The sequence below is a fragment of the Bos javanicus genome, chromosome 4 (genome assembly GCF_032452875.1).
Source record: "Bos javanicus breed banteng chromosome 4, ARS-OSU_banteng_1.0, whole genome shotgun sequence".
Classification (NCBI taxonomy): Eukaryota; Metazoa; Chordata; class Mammalia; order Artiodactyla; family Bovidae; genus Bos; species Bos javanicus.
The window spans coordinates 93,957,403-93,979,571 of NC_083871.1; the positions used below are offsets into that span (position 1 = coordinate 93,957,403).

A 22,169-nucleotide genomic window follows, 5' to 3' on the forward strand; every position below is an offset into this window, starting at 1 on the left:
ACTGATTCCTAAAATGTTGATGTTCACTCTCGCCATCTCCTGCTTGACCATAACCAATTTACCTTGATTCATGGACCTAACATTCCAGGTTCCTATGCAATATTGTTCTTTACAGCATCAGACTTTACTTTTGCCACCAGACATATCCACAACTAAGGGTCGTTTCCACGTTGGCCCAGATGCTTCATTCTTTCTGGAGCTATTAGTAATTGCCCTCCGCTCTTCCCTTTAACATGTTGGACACCTTCTAACCTGGGGAGGCTCATCTTCCCAGGTCTCATATCTTTTTGCCTTTTCATACTGTTCATGGGATTCTCACCACAAGAATACTGGAGTGGCTTGCCATTCCCTTCTCCATTGGACCACATTTTGTCAGAACTCTCCACTGTGACCCGTTTGTCTTGGGTGGCCCTGCATGGGCATGGCTCATAGCTTCATTGAGTTACGCAAGCCCCTTCGCCACAACAAGGCTATGATCCATGAAGGGTTGAGATAATGCTCTCTCAGTCTTAGTTGCTCAGTTGTGTTTGACTTTACAACCCCATGAACTGTAGCCTGCCAGGCTCCTCTGTCCATGAATTCTCCAGGCAACAATATTGGAGTGGGTTGTCATTCCCTTCTCCAGGGGATCTTCCTGACCTAGGGAGTGAACGTGGATCTCCTGCATTGCAGGCAGATTCTTTACCATCTGAGCCACCAGGGAAGCCCCATGAGATAATGATGGACATGCCTTATTACAGGAAGCTGGAGACAACAACCAGTTCTGCTGGAGAAACCTCTTTTCCTGCATCAATCTCCTGAGGCTGCTCAATAAACTGACCAAATGGAAGCATTCGAGAACCATGGTGAGTAGGACTTCAGATCATGGTGTCCACTAACTGGATTTTTTAAATTTTTAATAAATATGGACTTCCTGCTTTGTGAGCTCTATAGACAGACACTGAATGCTCCATAAGACTTGGAACCTCCTAATTCTAGGCACTTATTTTATAATTATTTCCCAATCCATTTCTTTTCGGGGAACAGAATATGGACCCTCTCTCAGGGCAGCTCTGGTAAGGAAGTTAGCATTGTTTTTTGGATTATAGTCATGCATTATAATCATGATACAAGTCTAAGATTACTCACTGCAGCATTATTTGTAATCATCAAAGATTGGAAGCAACATAAATGTTCATTAATACCAACTGGTTAAATAATTTATGGTACATCATTACAGTAGAATGTAAATACAACCATTAAAAAGAATGAGACAGTTCTATACTGCTTTGGAATAATTTTCAAGTTATATTGTTAAGTAAAAATCAAGGTATGGAACAGTGTGAAAGGGTATGTATTTGCTATCATTTTTGTTAATAAAAGTAATGCACACATATATACAATTACCTCCAGAACATACACTGGTAACTGTAGAAATGGCATGTGTGGCTGACAAAATTTTTTGACACTTTGCATATTAGATATTTTTAATTGTGAAATATAAATGGAGTGCTTCCTTTCTTTTCTTAAAGACTAAGTCTAAATGGAGCCTGGACTATAGATTTCCCAAAGCTCCCCACGGTAGTCTGAGGTTAGCCAGGTTTGGCTTAATTTATCTGTGAGTTGGAAATTCCAGGAAACATTAGATCCTTATCTATCTTCTTCATCCTTATCCCTCTTTAAATGGACAGATGCTGGTAGTATTTAAATCTGCTCCAATCTTAAAGCGGGCCCTCAAAGTCAAACAGGCCATGCTGCAACTTTATGTGCTGAAGCTGCTGAAAATACAGACCAAGTACCTGGGGCGCCAGTGGAGGAAAAGCAACATGAAAACCATGTCAGCCATTTATCAGAAAGTACGCCACCGCATGAATGATGACTGGGCTTACGGGAATGGTGAGTATTCTCAGAGCTTTTGGCCTCTGGGAGTGGCCCGGGGTTTAAACAAAGCTAATTAGACCTCTCTACTCTTTTGGTATGAACTGTTAACATATTTTAGATGAGAAAATATGTGACTATAGTCAGGTGCTGCTATAACAAACAGTAAGGCACTGCCATGTACCCTATTCCATGTAAGCTATGGTAATTCATTATTATAAAACAAGTCACTTGAGGGATAATTACCCTTTTTCAAAATGTTCCTTTAAGTGACAGGTTTCTCTGAGAGGTTTTTAAGATTAAAAAACTCTTTGCGACCCCATGGACTGTAGCCCACCAGGCTCCTCTATCCATGGAATTCTCCAGGCAAGAATACTGGAGTGAGTTGCCATTTCCTTCTCCAGGGGATCTTCCTGACCCAGGGATTGAACGTGGGTCTCCTACATTGCATGTCTGACCCACCAGGGAAGCCATAAAATTAAAATAACCTTTAATTATTACAAAGCAGTTAGAAAATACAAGGAAGCAAACACTTTACTGTATTATCATATTTATGCCACATTTGTACCACCCAAAGATTGAAACAGAAATCTTATCATATATTCTTACAGACTTTTTCTTCTACATATATGTATAGGTTTTATTTAAATGAAAGCAAATTGTATATGCTATTTTATAATCTTCTCTTTTTAGTTAACATTATCTCTTTCCATATCAATATACGTTCATTTTATCTAATAATCAAGTCCATGTTCAGAATTTCCCAGTTGCCCCAAAATGTTCTTTAAAGCCTTTTTTTTCCAAGTCATAATCTAGCCCAGGACCACAAGTTTCATCTGATTGTTATGTCCGTTTATTTGTTTTGAATCTAGCAGGGTTTTGTTTTTTTTTTTCCATAACACTGACAAAGAAGAACTAGACCAGCTCTTCTACAGAATGTCCACCTTCTGGACTTGTCTGCTTGCTTCTTTGTGGTTTCATTTACCTTGTTTCTCTATCTCTGGCATTATCTGTAGGCTAAAAGGTAGATCTAAAGGTTTGATTAATTCAACTTTAATCTTTTTAGCTATAGTACAGTCTAGGTAATGTGTTATACTATAGTGAACTGCATATTATATCACATATCACATATTGTATCAGGAGACATTATATTTCTGATTGACCTACCAGGATATTATAGGCTTACCAGAGTTGGAAGAATTTATTTTGAAGAGCTGTAGTGGGATTTGGCCATCATTTGCATAATTGTGTTTAAGAGTTATTGGTTAGATGACTAACGATTTGTCTTTGCTGGGATTTGTCACCTGCCTGAAGATAGAGGATGGGGCTTCCCTGGTGGCTTAGATGGTAAGGTGTCTGCCTGCATTGTGGGAGACCCAGGTTTGATCCCTGAGTTGGGAAGATCCCCTGGAGAAGGAAATGGCAACCCACTCCAGTACTCTTGCCTGGAAAATTCCATGGATGGAGGACCCTGGTAGGCTACAGTCCATGGGGTCACAAAGAGTCGGACATGACTGAGCAACTTCACTTTCTTTTGAATATAGAGGATGCTGCTGTAAATAGAGTGCAGAGAACTAAGGGAACCATATGATTAGCAGATAATAAGTCAGTATGCAACTTCTCTAAGACCTAAAGCACAATTAACTGTTCAAGTTCTTGTGAGGTGAAAGAAAGTAAAAGTGAAGTCGCTCAGTCATGTCTGACTCTTTGAGACCCCATAGACTGTAGTCTGCCAGGTTCCGCTGTCCATGGGGATCCTGCGGGCAGGAATACTGGAGTGGGTTGCCATTTCCTTCTCCAAGGGATCTTCCCAACCCAGGGATTGAACCCAGGTCTCCTGCATTGCAGGCAGACTCTTTACCCAGGGAAGCCTAACGCCTAAGTTCTTCTAGGTTTTTAAAACATGGGCATGTTTTATCTTACAAATGGCAATCTGTCACTGCTGCCATCATGAGCCCAAACCCAAGCTGCACCTGTTGAGTGCGAGACGTTAAAAAATCTGGGAAATACATACCTCTGGCCCCGAAATAAACGTCTAAATGGGGTAAATAGAAGCAAAGCAGATTGTTTTCTGTTTTAACTTTCTTGGAAGACTTCACCTCATAATATTAACATAAGCTGCATATGGATTTATCATGCACAGGGTTGGGGGAGGTGGATCCAGGGAGTCAGGAAAGTCTTTAGTAGTTAGTCCATGCTGATTCTCCTTGTTCCCCTTCCTGCCTCTTACCATTCCTTGAAAACTGTGATTTCTTTCAAATGGGTAACTTCCATTCCCAAGGAAAGTTCAGTAGAGGGAATTGAGTTGCTATTTTGGGAAAATATATATAATTAGTAACAGAATGAAATAATGAAAAGGAAATACAATAAAAAGAAGTTTATTTCCCTCAGGGCCCTCATTTCCCTGTCAGTGGTTATCACTGTTAGCCAGTTTCTAGATGCTTCCAAAAATAGTCTCTACACGTATAAGCATATGTACATGGGCATGTATTTTTTAAACCTGACCAGCAGCATGTTATGTACTGACTTTGTACATTGCTCTTTGCAAAAAAGGGAACTCTGAGCTGTTCCATTGTTGGTATAGACCATGCTCTGTGCTAAGATGAGGAGTGTCCTGAGTTGTATACATCTTTTTCTTTCTAATCTTCCCAACACAGACATCGATGCCAGGCCATGGGACTTCCAAGCGGAAGAATGCACCTTGAGGGCCAACATTGAAGCTTTTAACAGCCGCCGGTATGACAGACCCCAGGACTCTGAGTTTTCACCTGTGGATAACTGCTTGCAGAGTGTGCTGGGGCAGAGGTTGGATCTGCCTGAGGATTTCCACTATTCCTATGAGCTCTGGCTGGAGAGAGAGGTGTTTTCACAGCCCATCTGTTGGGAGGAGCTGCTCCAGAATCACTGACTGAGCTCTTGTCAACAAGCATCTGATAGGTGGGGGTTGGCTCCAATAAATGGTGCTCTGCCAACCCTGCCCACTCAGCCTTTGTTTCCAGCCCTGGGAGTGCTTGTTCAGGGTAGAGCTGGCCTAGACTTAGGACACCCAGCGTGGTTCAGGACTGTTCTGGGGACAGTTAGGCCTGGAGATAGTAGAAGGCTGGGATCCTGGGTGATTAAAAAAAAAAATTGATTTCCTTGCCCTGGGGTCACTTGGATGCCCAGCTGGCCTTGAAATCTCCTACTGGATCAGTCCTGGCCAGGCTCTTATGTGGGACCGCTCCCTTCTTTAGTCTTGCCTAGAACCAGGCTAGCCTCTACTGGCCCCAAGAGTAGGAATAAGTTTATTATGGCATTTGACTTATAGCATTCATCATAGGTAATAGGAACTGCAGGTCATAAAATAGAGAGGACATTTTCTTCTTGCTCACCCTGGATTACCAGAGGGTTTGCAAACCTAACATTAAAATTAAGTCTGTATTTTAAAAGTTAACATTTTGACACCTCTTTCTAAAATTTGCTCTAAGATGATCTTTAGAGCACCTGCATCTTCTCTGGGAAGGATGATGGTTTACTGTTACATAAATACTGCATGTTAGAGAAAAGTATATCATTTAAAGTGTTTTTTCTTTATTCCTTAAGAAATCTATGTTCAATGTGAAATTTCCTCGTGTAGTCTATGTACAGCATGGAGTGATCTGCCACAAACCAATATGAAACAGTCAGGCCTCCTCCAAGGATGTTTCATGTGTTTCTGAAACCACTTCAGTCTTAAAATGACTGAGTACATTGCAGAAAATTATCCTTTTCACCCAGTTAATTTTTAAATGACAAGTTAACTATAGGAGTTTTTATTTATTGAGATGACACATCCATTAGTGCTCAAGATCAATTTATTTTTTAATGAAATAGAACACCAAGAGCATCACAGCTTACCATTTTTCTTTTTCTCCTATTTTGATTGGTGATTTTGTCCCCCCCTCTTTTTACTGCTAGCAGTAAAAAGTGTCCTGTGGATATTTAGCAATTCTGTTTCTACCTAAAAGTATTACACATTTCTTTGAAAATGTAAGGGTTCATGTACCAACCTCTTTAAACTTCTCTCTCAGTTGGGAATCACATGCTTCCCAACTGAAACAGTTTTTAGGGAAGTTTCTGATTCAGTCAGGATAATCTTATTTCTCTTCTGTCCTCAAAGTTATGGCATCTGTAGTTTCAAGCTTTTTCACTTTAAATGCCCCCTCCCTGCAATAAGGACTCTACTGAATCTTTTTAGTGATAGCACCAGGCCTCTCTTATGGTGCCAGGAGGTCTAGTCAAAATCAGCTTATTTACTCCACCCATTGTCAACCAGAGTCTCTCTTGGAAGTCATGTTAGAGTTGCTAATAATTCCCAAAGAAACTAAACCAAAACTCTGATCATAGCTTGGATTTTACCTCCTTGTGCTGTAGAGTAGCAGGATTTCTTTTTGTTTGTTTTTTTCTGGTGAGATCATGAAGAATGTTAAGTGTGTAATGGATGAAACTTAAAATAGTCTGTAAATTTTGCCTGAGTAGCACAGCAGTCCTCATTGCAATTAAAATTTACTGAGTATATCATTATTAATCTCTATTTTATGATTTTAATGTGATTTAAGTGAAAAGACAACTTTTAAGGAAAGAGCAATTATCTATTTATTTTGAATACACAGTATATAGTATTTAATTTAGTCAAGAACAGAGGTTACTCTTAAAAATACGCACATGAATGCTTTCTAAGGCATAGATGTATACTAAACTTTAACATTTCATACTGTCTTTAAATAAATCGTCTCTAAGGGAAGATTAATTCTCAGTGCAGATGGGAAAACTGAGGCACCAAGGATATTTGATTAGTTTCAAATCACATCATTTTTCTACTGACTTGCTGGGATTAGCATTCAGGTACTGAAAGCCAGTCCCATACGTTATAGTAATTGATTTGAATCACCCTATTTGAGAATACATGTGTGTGGTTAGGAATAAATTCAGAGTAATCAATCAATGATGATTACTGTTACAACATGGAAGAACAGTATTTCAGTGATTTATAAAGTAGAAGATTTTTATTTGTGAATGTTTCAGTAAAGTTTGTGTTGATTGTTCGTAACACTATATATCTACTGAAGCACTTTAATAAAAAGAGAATTGAACTGGAGTTAGAAATTGGTCTTTGACTTCTTCAACACAAGGGAATCTTAAAGACATTAGATCTAGAAAGGAAAGTTAAAATTAAAGGGATGCCTGGGGGTAGACTAATATAAACAACTGCAAAATCTCAGTGACTTCTGACAAAGCTTTTTCTCTCATTATTGGTCCTGGCAGGTAGCTGCTACTCTGCTCAACTCAGGTTAAATTTCTGGATTAGCTCTACTCCAGATGCTGTCGTATTCTGGCACTAGGCTGATGGAATAGTCCCTACCTGGAACATGGTGTTCTTATAGTTAAGGACAGAGCAAAAGACCGAACCATACCATGCAAGCACATTTAAAGCTCCTGCTTGGGTGTGGCACAGGTCAAATTGCTCATAGTGAAAGTGTTAGTCATTCAGTCGTGTCTGACTCTCTGCAACCCCATGGACTGTAGCCCGCCAGTCTCCTCTGTCCATGGAATTCTCCAAGCAAGACTACTGGAGTGGATTGCCATTCCCTCCTCCATGGGATCTTCCCAACCCAGGGATCAAACTTGGGTCTCCTGCATGGCAGGCAGATTCTTTACCATCTGAGCCACCAGAGAAGCCCAGATTGCTCATATTCTACTGACAAAAAGCAGTTGACGTGGATGAGCCTAACGCTGGACTAGAGAAGCGTACTACCTATAGGGAGGCAGTTGCAACCAGACATACGGGTAGACAGTGAGTCACAGCAGCTTCCCAGGTTGCCCTTGAGATTGGTGGTGGGACTTTCTGAGATGCTTTTTTTTTTAATGACTGCGCTGTTTGTCTTGCAGGATCTCAGTTCCCCAACCAGGGATTGAACCCAGGCCATGGAAGTGAAAGCCAAGAGTTGTAACCACTAGGCAACCAGGGAACTCCCTAGAGATTCTTCTTGAGGATATCAACAGCTTTCCAATGAATATTTCAAACCACCCATTTCAGTGTTTTTTGCTGATATGTTCAGTGTAGCTTTCTTGACCTTCCTTGTCCATAGATCCCCGGCTCTTCCACCTGAAAAGTATTAATCATTGTCATATAAAGACCAGTGTTCCGTGCTTTCTGTTTTCCCTCCAAGTAGAATTCTTTTTTCTCTAGTCCTTCTTGAGATGACCCATATTTACAATAAAAATAGCTGAGATTAAGAATGTCCTTGTGACAAATTCCCTGGCAGTCCACTGGTTAAGACTCGATGCTTTCACTGCCAGGGCCTGGGTTCAATCCCTGGTCAGGGAACTAAGATCCCACAAGATGCATGGCACAGCCAAAAAAAAAAAAGAATGCACCTGTGATTTTGGGACAAAAATGACACTGGTTTATACAATCAAACTCATGACTTTGCTCTCATTGGATGCTATAGTTGATGAGCTCTGTAGCCACCTAAATATCCTTACTTACATCTTTGCCATATTCACAGTTTCCAGGAATGAAGACATGGACATACCTTTTAGAGGGTCACCATTCAACCCACTGAAACTCATCAGACACTAACAAATAGCAATATTGGTTCATTTACTCTATCAGTATTAGAGGTATAATGCAAGAAAATACTTGCAGCTATTGATGTAGCCAAAAGAGATTCAAGTAAAGAAAATTTTAGCCTTGGGTAGAGGATATGACATGAGGGAACATGTGTAAAACTGAAGAATACATTTATGTGTTGGTATTTTTATTAAGAAGGTACGTGTAAAAAATTCAAATAATTTTCAGAGTACACAGTGGAAAATGTAATCTCTCAACCCAGATCTCATCTTGTTCCCCAGAATTAATCACTGTCAGTATTTTTTTCTATTTTTTATTCTTTCAGAAAATTCCCATATCCATCTCTTTATCATCGACTTTTTTTTTTTTTTTACAGATAGGAGCACAATGTACTGTTCTATTCTTTCTTTTATTTATCCTGTAGATCTCTTTTTCTATATCAGTATTCTCTTGTATGGTTAAATTTAATATATCAAATAATTAAATAATTCTTCCTTAACTCTGCTTTCCGGCATTTTCCAGCTAAGAAATGTTAGGGCCAATGCTTAAGACTCCAAGCTTGCATTACAGGGAACACAGGTTCAACCTCTGTCACTAAGATCCCATATGTGGTGCAGCCAAAAAGAAAAGAGGTTAACTTTAAAAAGAAATGTTAGAAGAAAAGGTATAGACGGGAAGGACAGGGTGTGTGCATGTGTGTATGTTGTGTTGGGGATGAGGTTAAGAGATTCACTCAGTTCTCACAGCAATAGGCCAAAGCTAGAGAGAAGGCAATGGCACCCCACTCCAGTACTCTTGCCTGGAAAATCCCATGGATGGAGGAGCCTGGAAGGCTGCAGTCCATGGGGTCACTGAGGGTCGGACATGACTGAGTGACTTCACTTTGACTTTTCACTTTCATGCATTGGAGAAGGAAACGGCAACCCACTCCAGTGTTCTTGCCTGGAGAATCCCAGGGACGGGGGAGCCTGGTGGGCTGCTGTCTATGGGGTCTCACAGAGTCGGACACGACTGAAGTGACTCAGCAGCAGCTGAAATACAATTTGCTACCAGCAGTTCTTCTGGCCATTCAGACTCTCAGCTCCTGTAAGCTGAATGAGATTGTGTCTGAGTGGGCTGTGGGGGATGCATAGCCTGTTTGCTCCTTTAGTAATTAGTCAGACTTAAATTTCAAAAAGCAAGATTTAAAATTTTTACTTTTATTTTATGGAAAAGAAAATAACCAAAGCCTTTCAAAGGAACTGCAAGAGTACAAAAGTCATCCCACCTCTGCCCAAACACCTTTGGTGACAGTGACTTTCTTACTAAATAAGACAGCACCATCTGTCCCCTTGCCTCCAAATGGAAACATTACTTTGAATATTCTGTAACTTTTTGTTCAAATGCTTAATGGAGCTAGCAGGACAAAGATCCTCCATGTGGATGCCTATGAAAATATGTCTTTGCTGCAAGATGTGAGATAATTTACCCAGAAAGGCCATACAGCATAAGGGCTCAGATTGACGGTACAGCACCCAACTTGGTGAGTTGGCATATCCAGGCTCTGCCCCCATGAGCTGTATGGTAAATGACAAGTTATTTCATCTCTCTATGCCTCAGATTAGTAGTAGTGTTAGTCACTCAGTCAGGTCCAACTCTTTGTGACCCCGTGGACTGTAGCGTGCCAGGCTCCTCTGTCCACGGAGTTCTCCAAGCAAGAATACTGAAGTGGATTGCCATTTCCTTCTCCAATGCCTCAGATTCCCCATCTATAAATGGGGGTAATAATACTACCGACTTTCACCAGAATTATAAGGATTCAGTTCAGTTCAGTCACTCAGTCGTATTTGACTCTTTGTGACCCCATGAGCTGCAGCACGCCAGACCTCCCTGTCCAACACCTCCCGGAGCCTACCCAAACTCATGTCCATTGAGTCAGTGATGCCATCCAACCATCTCATCCTCTGTCGTCCCCTTCTCCTTCTGCCCTCAATCTTTCCCAGTGTCAGAGTCTTTTCAAACGAGTCAGCTCTTTGCATCAGGTGGCCAAAGGATTGGAGTTTCAGCTTCAACATCAGCCCTTCCAATGAACACCCAGGACTGATCTCCTTTAGAATGGACTGGTTGGATCTCCTTGCAGTCCAAGGGACTCTCAAGAGTCTTCTCCAACACCACAGTTCAAAAGCATCAATTCTTCAGCGCTCAGCTTTCTTTATGGTCCAACTCCTACATCCATACATGACCACTGGAAAAACCATAGCCTTGAGTAGATGGACCTTTGTCAGCAAAGTAATGTCTCTGCTTTTTAATATGCTGTCTAGGTTGGTCATAACTTTCCTTTATAAGGATTAAATGCATCAATATAGTAGTGCTTAGAATAATGCTTGTTAAACATGAGTATTCAATAATTACTGGTTATTCCCACCCTATTAAAGAATCCTCCAGCAGGAATAACATTTAAATTTAAATTCTCTAGCTCAGGTTAGCAAACTATAGCCCAAACTTGGCCCACCGGCAGTTTTATACAACCTGTGAGCTAAGAATGGTTTTTACATTCTTAAATGCTTAGGTGGTGGGGTGGGGGGGATCCATAGAAGAAAAATATGTCACATGAAAATTATGGGACATTAAATTTTAGTTTCCATAATTATTGTATTGGAACACAGTCACGCTCATTTGTTCATGTGTTGTCTATAAATGCTTTCATTGTATATCAGCAGAGTTGAGTAGTTGGAAAAAGAGGATACAAGGCCTGAAAAGCCTAAAACATTTACTTTCTGAGTTTGCCAGCCCCAGCCCTAGATAATTTCCTGAGTCTGCCCCACCTGGTCTTACTGCACTCCAAGGTTCTCACTGTTGGGCCCCTAGTGCTTGAGATTATCTACAAAGAATTTTATTTTTTCTACAACTTCCTCTTCAAAATTCAGGCTACAATGGATGAAGTGAATGCAGTGCTATACTGTTGAACTTAATGAGATAAAAAAAAAAAAAAGAGGGAAGGAAGGAAGGGGAGGAGGGAGGGAGGAAGGAAGAAACCACCAGAGTAAAAAGGAAGAAATAGGAATTTTTAAATGTAACTTCTAAGAAAGATAGTGACAGAATATTCTAAGTTTGAATATTCTAAGAATGCACACTTTATTTCTGGCAATTTTTTTTAAGAACAGCACAGTTAATGTTACTATTTATAAAGAAGACATAAGGATGTGTACTCATAAACAGATAAAATTAACTAGTGCTTTTCTAATGTGAGTTTAAATAGTTATCTAAATTTAACATCATCTTCCAGTTTACACAGGAAGATTTGTTCAGTTCTTGTAGAACAAATGGATCTTAAGTCCTGAACATTAAGTGATTCTTAAGTAGACTGGTATTTAAGAAAAATGCTTATGTTGTCGATGCCAGTTTCCTTTGACTCTGACAGCAACCTGTGCTCTTTGTTGTAAGGAAGTCTGCCTTTCAGCCCCACACCTCAGCAGCCCTCCTCACCTCCTGCAGGTGAGTGCTAAGGCTTTTTCCAGTGCAAAGACTGATGACTCTTTCGGTCAGTGGAAAATGGTGCTGCCATTGAGGTTGTACCAGTTGTCACTAGACATCCATTTTATGTTCCACCTGTCCACTTTCATGCTTTCCTGTGCTTTATATGTTTTGTTTTTTTTTTTCAGACCTCCAATCTGGAACTCAGGAAAAGCAGGACTAGAACAGATCTGAAACTAAGCCAGGTAGACATTAACCTGAGAAAGTTGTGATGACCCATTGACTGTAAGCAAAGAGTATGAGCTGCCCCAACCCAGGGATTAAGAGAGGGGCCAGCAGAAGAGAAAGCACAGGTCTCCTAAAAGTAGCTGGAACTTGGGTTTGCTTTGCTGATGAAGGATTAGAGAAAGGAAATATATGAGAACTTGGTGCACAAATACCCCCCCTTTGGAAGCCAGTTCATCAAACATATGAAGGAAAACAAAAACACACCTGACCTTGGTTGCAGAGCCTTTCAGGACCCCGCCCCTGCATCTGGGTGCAGTCTCCTCCTCCTGCCCTGGGCTTGCAATGTCCTGTCCCCTGACCTTGACATAGCTGACTCATCGTCCAAATCTCAGCTAAACCTCAGAGAGACCTTCCCCATCCACCAGTCTAAGAATTGTCAGCCATCATCACATCAATTTAATAAACTCAATGTAATACATCCTGTTGCACCTACCATTTTTATGTCTGCCACGCCCCCCACATGATTCCCTGTCCCTCACCCAAAGAAAAAAGGAACTTTGTTGCATTTACGGCTGAATTCCTGGGCCCAAAACTGAGTGTCAGGCACATGATAGATGCCTGATAACTTGAATAAAAAGAAAGGAGATGAGTCATTAAAATGAATGAGGTTCCTGGTCCTAAACTGTATTCTCCCTCCGCAGGGAGGATGTCAGGATGAGCTGACGGTTGGAAGCAGAACTCCCTCTACTGGGTCCTTTCTTACTTTATCCCACAACCGGTATAAGAACTTTTTTCAGGCTCTTTTAAAAACCATTTTGTAGGACTTCCCTGCTCCTCCAGCGGTTAAGAATCCGCCTGCCAATGCAGGGGACATGGATTCCATCTCTGATCCGGGAAGATTCCACATCTCAGTGGGGCAATTACGCCCGTGTGCCACGACTACTGAAGCCCAAGTGCCGAGAGCCTGTGTTTTGCAACGAGAGAAGCCACCACAATGGGAAGCCAGAGCACTGCAACTAGAGAGTAGCCCTCACTTGCCACAACTAGAGAAAGCCTGCGCACAGCACAGCCAAAATAAATCATGAAAAACTTTTTTAATTTTGTAATGTTTCTATTATTACAGGCTCTTTTAAGACATTTCCGCATGTTGTTTTCACTTCAACCCTCAAAGGCTTTTATCTCATTTCCCAAAAAAGGTACTGGAGTCTTGGCTAACTTCTCCAAGGTCAGTCAGTGAGTGGCAGAGCTCACACTCACAGCTGAATCCGCCCATTCCAAGGCCAAGACGGTACCCCGGCCCCGTCCGGCCGGGTGTGGCCCGGAGCCAGCCGCCGCTGCGCCGAGCCTGAGTTCCACGCGCGCGCAACCTTAGCCAGCGTCGCTCGAGGGACAGTGGCCCGGCCAACGCGGCGTATCCGGGAGGGCTGGCGGCGTCTGTCAGGAAGGCGGGCAGGGCTCCGCGGACGGGGTGGGCGGGTCGGACTCTGCCAACGGCCGGGCGCCAGGCCCGGGTGTCCAGGCAACAGGTAGACACTGCGCGGCCCCGCCCCCGCGGCGCGCGCCTCCCGACGTTTGTGCGCGCGGCTCTCCAGCGCCCGAGAGGCGCACTTGTCGCAGACGGGCATCCCGGAACATCCGTGCGGCGGGTGCGCAGTCCGGCGTGGCGGCCGATCGGTGGCTGACGGCCCCCTTGCCCCGCCGGGCTCCCCTGAGCGCCTCGGCCTCCGTGCGCCGCTCCGCGGGAGCCGGTCCCAGACAAACGGGGCGAGGTCCCGGGACCGGCAGCGGTTCGCTGGCGAGTGCAGAGGCGGCAGCCCGGTGAGCGGCAGGAATGGGCGCGGGGGCGCCGCCCCCAGGCGATGCGGAGAACTCGGGTCTCTGTCTTTCTTTCAGGATTGGGAACCCTTGCCACACTCACCGGTTCAACTGAGAACGCATTACCATGGTAATACACTCTACTTACGTCTAAGAGGTTCCGAGGCACTTTTTAAATTGGTTTAAGTACCGTTTGTCTTGTAGAGGCACGCTTTACTGAGCTTTGTTGCCCGGGCCAAGAGATTGGCGCCTTCATCTCCAAGGGTCGTGGGGTGGCGGTGTCCAGCCCAGTGATCTGAGCGCTCTGGGTAAAGATGAGGGGGGGAGAAGGGTTTTCTTGGTGGTCTGCGCCTGCCGAAAGGGACTGTAACCGCAGAATCAGGCCCTCTTTTTGTGAGTTGGTTGGTTGAAGTCCTTTGGTTCTGCGGAGCAACTTTCACACCGAGAAAATGCCCAGGGCGCCAGTACATACCAAGAGCGACTAGTCAGGCACCTGGCTTCTGCTGCCCTGTCTAGGGTCCCAAGTGGGATTCTTTCTGTGGACTGTTGTTATTGTTCAGTCCCTTAGCCGTTTCTAACTTTGCGACCCCCATGGACTGCAGCACACCAGACTTCCCTCTCCTTCACTATCTCCTGGAGTTAGCTCAAACTCATGTCCATTGAGTCTATGATGCCATCCAACCATCTCATCCTCTGTCGGCCCATTCTCCCCCTTCTCCTGCCCTCAGTCTTTCCCAGCATCAAGGTCTTTTCCGGTTTGTGGGCACTTCACATCAGATGGCCAAGTATTGGAGCTTCACTTCAGCATCAGTACCTTCCAATGAATATTGAGGGTTGATTTCCTTTAGGATTTACTGCCTAGATCTTCTTGCTGTCCAAGGGACTCTCAAAAGTCTTCTCCAGCACCACAGCTCAAAAGCGTCACTTCTTCAGCCCTTAGCCTTCTTTATCCCTACATGAATACTGGAAAAATCAGAGCTTTGACTATACAGACCTTTGTTGACCAAGTTAAAAAGTGACTGCTTTTTAATATGCTGTCTAGGTTTAGCATAGCTTTTCTTCCTAGGAGCAGGAGTCTTCTAATTTCATGGCTGTAGTCACCATCCACAGTGATTTTGGAGAAAATAAAATCTGTCACTGTTTCCACTTTTCTCCCATCTACTTGCTATGAAGTGATGGTACCGGATGCCATGATCTTAGTTTTTTGAATGTTGAATTTTAAGCCAGATTTTTCACTCTTCTCTTTCATCCTCATTAAGAGGCTCTTTAGTTCCTCTTCACTTTCTGCCATGACGGTGGTAATATCTGCATATCTGAGGTTGTTGATATTTCTCCTGGCAGTCTTGATTCCAGCTTGTGATTCATCCAGCCTGGCATTTCACATTATGTTCTCTGCATATAAGGTAAGCCAGGTGACAATATACAGCCTTGATGTACTCCTTTCCCTATTTGGAACCAGTCTTTTGTTCCATGTAAGGTTCTAATTGTTGCTTCTTGACCTGCAAACAGATTTCTCAGGAGGCAGGTAAGGTGATCTGGTATTCCCATCTCTTTAAGAACTTTCCACAGTTTCTTGTGATCCACACAGTCAAAGGCTTTAGCATAGTCAATGAAGCAGATGTTTTTCTGGAATTCCCCTGGTTTTTCTATGATTCAGCAGATGTTGGCTATTTGATCTCTGGTACCTCTGCCTTTTCTAAATCCAGCTTGTACATCTGGAAGTTCTTGATTCATTTACTGTTGAAGCCTAGCTTGAAAGATTTTGAGCATTACCTTGCTGGCATGTAAAATGAGTGCAATTGTACGGTAGTTTGAACATTTTTTAGCATTGCCCTTCCTTAGGATTGGAATGAAAATTGACCTTTTCCAGTCCTGTGGCCATTGATGAGTCTTCCAAATTTGTTGGCATATTGAGTGCAGCACTTCAACAGCATCCTCTTTTAGGATTTGAGATAACTCAGCTGGAATCCCATCACCTCCACTAGCTTTATTCGTACTCATGCTCCCGAAGGCCCACTTGACTTCACACTCCAGGATGTCTGGCTCTAGGTGAGTGACCACACCATTATGTATATCCAGGTCATTAAGACTTTTTTGTATCACTCTTCTGGATTCTTGCCACCTCTTCTTAATCTCTTCTGCTTCTGTTAGGTCCTTGCCATTTCTGTCCTTTATTGTGCAACCCTTGCATGAAATGCTCCCTTGGTATCTTCAGTTTGCTTGAAGATCTCTCTAGTCTTTCCCATTCTGTTGTTTTCCTCTGTGCCTTTGCATTGTTCATTTAAGACAACTTTCTTATCCTTGCTGTTCTCTGGAAGTCTACATTCAGTTGGCTGTATTGGTCCCTTTCTCCTTTGCCTTTCCTTCTCTTCTTTTCTCAGCTGTTTGTCTTGCATCTGAGTTGCATTTTATTCACTCACCATATTTTATTCATCCCTGCAGTGTTCCAGACATTGTTCTAGGTCCTGGGGAATTAAGCGAACTCATAGATAAAACTTCTGGGTAGGGAAACATACAATAAATATATAAACAAAAAGTATTATTAAATAGTAAAGAGTGCTTGGGGCAAGGAGATAGGAAGTGACAGTGCTGGGAGGCTTATTGGGAGGCCATTTGTACTTCCTCCCTCTTTGCCTGGGACAGTCCCAGTTAATGCTTGTTGCAGTGTGTTGGTTTGGGCAATGAATTATATGGTCACCTTAGTAGTAGAAAGAATACAGGCATGGTGTCTGGGAGGTTTTTCTGAAGAGGTAATATTTGAGCAAAGGCTAGCACAAAGATAAGAAACAAATTAGGCCCGCTGTGGAGATCTGCAGGAAGAGGAGGGAGCAGGGAGGATCTTGGCGCATTTGGGTACTAGAAGGAAGGCAAGTGTGGCTTGAAGCTAAAATGGTCTTCATTAAAGATTTCAGAGAGTTTTAAGTCGAGAGCTCTGTGTTCTGAGACCAGAATAGCCAAGAGCCATGGGGTTGTAGTCAATCAACCCAACCAGCTCAGAACTGAAAATTTTCATTCCTTTATAGTAATTTTCTAACAGATTTATTGAGCTAGAGTTGATACACAATAGATTGTACATATATAAAATGTACAGTTTCATAAGTTTGGCATAGGTGTACAGACATTAGGCCATCACCACATTCAAGACATACGATTTGCAAGTATTTCCTCCCAGTCTGTGGCTTTGCTTTGCATTCTCCTTTCAGTATCTTTTGAAGAGCGTAAGTTTTCATTTTGATGGTGAATTTACCCATTTGTTCTTTTACAGACATCAAATTGGATATCGTATCTAGGAAATTTTTGCCTAATCCGAAGTCACAAAGTATTTTCTCTGTATTTTCTTTTGTAAGTTTTATAATTTTGAGCCATTAGGTCTGTGAACCATTCTGAGTTAATTTTTGCATATGGAACATATATGGATTGAAGTTCATTCTTTTGCACATGGATATTCATTGTTCCAGCAGCATTTATAGAAATGATTATCCTATCCTTGTTCCACTGAACTGCTTTGGTACTTCTGTTGAAAATCAGTTGAATCAGTTATTTGAATCAGTTATCTAAATATACATGTGGGTCTAGTTTGCACTTTATTAATCTATTTGTCTATCTTAACACTAATACCATCTGACTACTATAGCTTTATAATTCTAGAAATAAGGTAGTATTAGTCCTTCAACTTTGTTCTTCTTTTTTAAAACTCTTAGCATTTCCCTATGAACTTTAGAATCTTCCACAAAGAGATGAGAACTTTGAATAAAAATGTCAAACCTCTGTCTTATATCCTTTGCATTTCCATATGAATTTTAGAATCAGTTTGCCAATTTCTACAGAAAGATGAGAACCTTGAATAAAAATGTCAAACTCTGTGTGAATCTTAGTTCTCAAACCATTTTAGAGATTAGAACACACTTTTTTTTTTTGGCAGTTATTCCAGGTAAGTCAAGTGTGTTTGACATGCAAAAGAGTATAAAATCATAAAGGAAGCCAAGACTCAGAATCCTTAAGAGCTTATGGCAGTGGACATCCGATACCCCACCAGGATGCTTTATCGGGAGATGCAGTTATCATATGGGCTCCATATTGTCTCTCTTCATTTGGATTTCCTCACAGAAGCCAGGCCACTGTGTTGTAACATAATGTCTCATCTTCATTCCTGCATTTCATATCTAGGAACATCCTCCATTTCACTTAACAAAAATGTATTTTAGTATTTTTAACACATTGACTATGTTTCTCTTTGTTTAAGTGAGGACATTTTTAAAGTGAAGTGCTATGAACAGGACGTCTGTTTTATACAAACATTTAGCCCTTGCAGGCATCCTTGATAACGTACACACTCCTCCTTTCCCTTGCCTAGAAGAGACACCTTTTCTGTAGTATACTCCCATCTGTTACTTTCTGTATGGGTGGGTCATAGGAATAGAGAAGTCCTCGCAGCCTCGTGTGGCTGTAGCAAAACTTGGGGAATCATTTGTTCCCAGGTTAGGATGGTATCCATTCCTGTGCCCACAGGGCCTTAACCAGGCAGTGTGATTGTGGCAAGAGCACTGCTCCCGAGCCTGGTGAATGCTGGTTTGCACTGTGACCTTGCCGAGCCTCTGCTTTTCCATTTTTAAGATACGAATATACCTCCCTCCCTTGAAACTCATGAGGATTAGCGATGATAAAAGTGATGGCAACGTCCTTTATTAAGTGCTTAGTGTCAGACACTTGCTATGTGCCTGAGATTCGTGTCTCCCTTAATCCTCATGACTGCTTAATGAGGTTGAGAGTATCACATAACAAATGCCAAAATATGTATTTGATCCTAATTAGCCAATACATTTTAATTTAATCATTATTAGGAAAATTCTGAAACATGCACAAAAAGAGAATAGTAAAATGAATCACTATATAGTCGTATCTCAGATTCAGAAATTGTAAGCATTTTGCCACCTTGGCTTCATCTATGTTTTATTGGTCGGGTGGGGGTGGGCAAGGTGCAGTATTTTAAAGGAAAATCTCAGGCTTCATTTCATGCCTACAGATTTTAGTATGCATGTCTGGAACGTGTGAACATTTTCTTCCATGACCCAAAGCCACTCTCAGACCTAACTGAATTAATAATTACTTGATATTGTCATTTTCTCAATTGCTTTTTTTTTTTTTTTAATGCCTTTTTATGGTTTGTTCTAATCAAACTGCAAACAAGACCCACATACTAATTGCCATAGGTTGGGGCTTTTATTTTAGTTTTTTTGTGTTTTTTGGAGTTTTTTTTGTTTTGTTTTAACAAAAGTAAAGAGGAGAAGGCCGCTTCTCTTCTTGGGAGGGCATCTTTGGGGAGGCGCTGGGGAAGCCTGGAACACAGCCTTCCCCTGCCCCTACACGCATTCCCCTCTGGCCCTTGACCTTCTCTCTCCCGCCCCGGTTTATCTCCCTGTACTTCACCCTCTCGTGGAATGACACAGCCCGCAATGTATAGGTCTTGTGCCTCAGTTTCTCCGCCTTGCTCTCCCAGTCTCTGGGCGCTTAAATCATGTTGGGTCTCGGGACGGTGCCTGATAAGCAGTCGCTGCATCGGACTGCATATGACTTCTCTTACCGCTTTATACAAACGTTTTTTGTTGTCAGTTTTTTTTCCCTTTAGCAACTTTTTTTCCCCTTAAGTTCGGTGGGAAATGTTGAAAATTATATATTTTCAACATATTTCAACATATTTTCAAGGTTATAAGAACTAACTTTTGCCCCGTTGTATATACTTGTCTTTGAAAGCCAGCTAAAGGGAAGAAGAAAGGCCGGGGCAAGTCGCGTGGGAAGAAGCAGAAGAAGCCGGAAGTGGACATCCTCAGCCCCGCCGCCATGCTGAACCTCTACTACATCGCACACAACGTGGCCGACTGCCTGCAGCTGCGCGGCTTCCGCTGGCCAGGCGCTGCCAAGACAAAGAAGGGGAAAGGCAAGACTTAAGCGAGAGCATTTCCCAGCCCCTCTATCCTGCAGAGAACAGAACCTGGGGAAGAAAAGGCAGGATTATGCCACCGTTGCAAGCAAAATAGACTTTATTGAAGACAATCTTGAGATGCAAACTGAGTGTGCTTTTTCTGTGGTAGATAATGATAAATGCATTTTACTTCCTCAGCTAAACCCAGATATGAGTGAGTGAGCCAGTTTGGTTTTTCAGAAGTTAAGGGGTGGGGGGAGAAAGTGTGCAGTAATTCCCACACAATGTGGTGGAATTGATAGAACTTTTAAAAGTTATTATAAATCTGGGTTAGAATTGAACCTCGCTGTCCAAGGGCAGTTCTAGCTTTCACGAGTTTTCTTTTGCCCAAAGGGGTTTTGTTTTTTAAAGTAGACATGACAAAAAGCATTGCATTTGCTCATGGGTCCCTCTTTCGACCACAGTTTCCTTCCCTCATCTTTTTCTAGAAAAATAATAAATATTTTTTTGTTACTACCATTTTCTTCTCAGCAGCCTGACTCTTGTCTGACTTGAATTACCCGCAGACACCGATGGAGACCGGGGTGGTCAGCCCTGCTCTGACCTCGCTAGGCCTCGGGAACAGTAGCTCAAAGGAAGGACAGGTCGGTGGTCCAGGTGCAGGGTGCTCATGCTTAGTCCCTGAGTCATTTCCGACTCTCTGACCCCACGGACTGTAGCCCACCAGCTCCTCTGTCCATGGCATTTACAGGGAGAAAGAGAGAAATTAGCCCTTGTCCCTCTCTCCTTTCTCTTTCACCAAACTCTTCATCCTCTTTTTCTCCACTCTTATATCTTCCCACCTTCTGCAGCCCTTTCCTTTAAGCATGGCTGACCCTGACTCTTGGAGTCACTACTGGAAATGTGCCTTTTGCCTTCTACTGATATTCTGGAATCTCCCCAGCCTGTGTGAAGATACTTAAGAGAGAAAACTGCAATTGGTTCTGCTTGGCCCCCAAAGACCTAAAAGCCCCAAATATGTAACATGGAAGGAAAGGCGCCTTTAAGTATAAGCACCATCTTTGAATCCCATAGCTATCAGAGATTTTGTAAATATCAAAGAAGAAAAGCAAGTATGTGAATCTTTGTACCAGAGAAGGGGGATTTTGCTCAGAATCCGCAAGCTGGGGGTGACACTTGTCTGGCTGTGTCGTCTGTGTGGACTTAGTGTGAGCCCTTGGCTGGCTGTCAGGGGAACCCTGACTCAGGTCAGTTGAAAGATGGTGCTCCTCTTAACCTGAAAGGACCCTGTCTGTTCCTGAGAAACGGGGCGACCTTCCCACTCTGCTGACACTGCAGTGCTGTATCCGAGCAGTTTCTGTGGACACACCAGCTCTAGTCCAGTCCTTCTCAAACCTGGGTGTGCACCATGGTCACCAGAAGACTCCCAAAAGCTCAGGTTGCTGGGCCCTACCCAGCAGGAAGGGTGGGGTTCAAGAATTTGTGTTTCCGTTAAACTCCCAGGTTGCACTGCTGCAGGACCCTTGGAGAAGCCCCACTCTAGTTCTTGCTGCCTCACCAGCTGCTGAAAAACCTGACGGATCTCTGACCTTGTAGGATGTCTGAGGCCCTACTCTGCCTCTCTTGGGCTTCAGGAGCTCATGTCTGAGCCGTTGTGTTTATCTGAACATTAGGGAGGTGGCAACTGTGTTGCTGCTTTCTGATCTCCACAGCAGGAGAACGTGGCTGAAGGGGGGACAGACGTGCCAGTCACAGACTTCTGTGGGCTGAGTGGATCATGGAGGTGGCGATGTCTTCCTCTTTTGAGATGGTTAAATGATGAGCATGCAGAAAGGACTGGAAGCATTTGAACAGGGGCTTGGATGGGGTGCTGTGTACTCGGAGTCTCCACCCAGGTTTTAGCAGAGTGGCTATTTAGTATTGTGCTCATTGCAGTGCTGGGGTTCTGAGAAGCCCTTAGGAGTTTTGAATTGAATAGCTGTGGCGGTGGTATAGTGGGTGTATGACATGAACTATCACACACAAGCCATATAAAAGTTGTGGCACATTTTACTTCAAACAAAATTTTTTTTGGTGAAACACTCTAAAATTTTCTTCAATAAAATTATCTCATTTTGACAATTTCTTGAGTATCTTCTATACTTGATACTAGGAAGGTAAGACAGGGTCCCTACCCTTCAGGTGCTCCCAGCCTGGTGAAGGGGGCTGATGCCCAGGTTCCATTGTGGTGGCAGCTGCATTTCTATTTCCACTTGGATAAAGCACATTCATCGTCTGGTTTATGCAGGTGATTAAGAAGAGGGT

At 42.7% G+C, this 22,169-nt stretch overlaps 2 protein-coding genes across 4 annotated transcripts in view; both read left to right on the forward strand.

The window, feature by feature from the left end:
- The window catches only part of STRIP2 (striatin interacting protein 2), a 49,070-nt gene extending 42,097 nt beyond the window's left edge, over positions 1–6,973 (forward strand). For all 3 annotated transcript variants that reach the window (XM_061414680.1, XM_061414683.1, XM_061414681.1), the window contains 3 exons: positions 741–845; positions 1,671–1,875; positions 4,515–6,973. In XM_061414680.1, coding sequence (XP_061270664.1) covers positions 741–845; positions 1,671–1,875; positions 4,515–4,765 — 561 coding nt within the window. In that variant the 3' untranslated portion in view covers positions 4,766–6,973. The remainder of the gene's footprint in view (positions 1–740; positions 846–1,670; positions 1,876–4,514) is intronic.
- Positions 6,974–13,859: 6,886 nt separating this feature from the next.
- On the forward strand, positions 13,860–20,384 carry SMKR1 (small lysine rich protein 1). The gene is made up of 3 exons (XM_061414684.1): positions 13,860–13,948; positions 14,024–14,075; positions 19,697–20,384. The coding sequence occupies exons 2-3, from the start codon at positions 14,073–14,075 to the stop codon at positions 19,889–19,891; spliced, it is 198 nt and encodes a 65-aa protein (XP_061270668.1). The 5' UTR covers positions 13,860–13,948; positions 14,024–14,072; the 3' UTR covers positions 19,892–20,384.
- Positions 20,385–22,169: the final 1,785 nt, after the last annotated feature.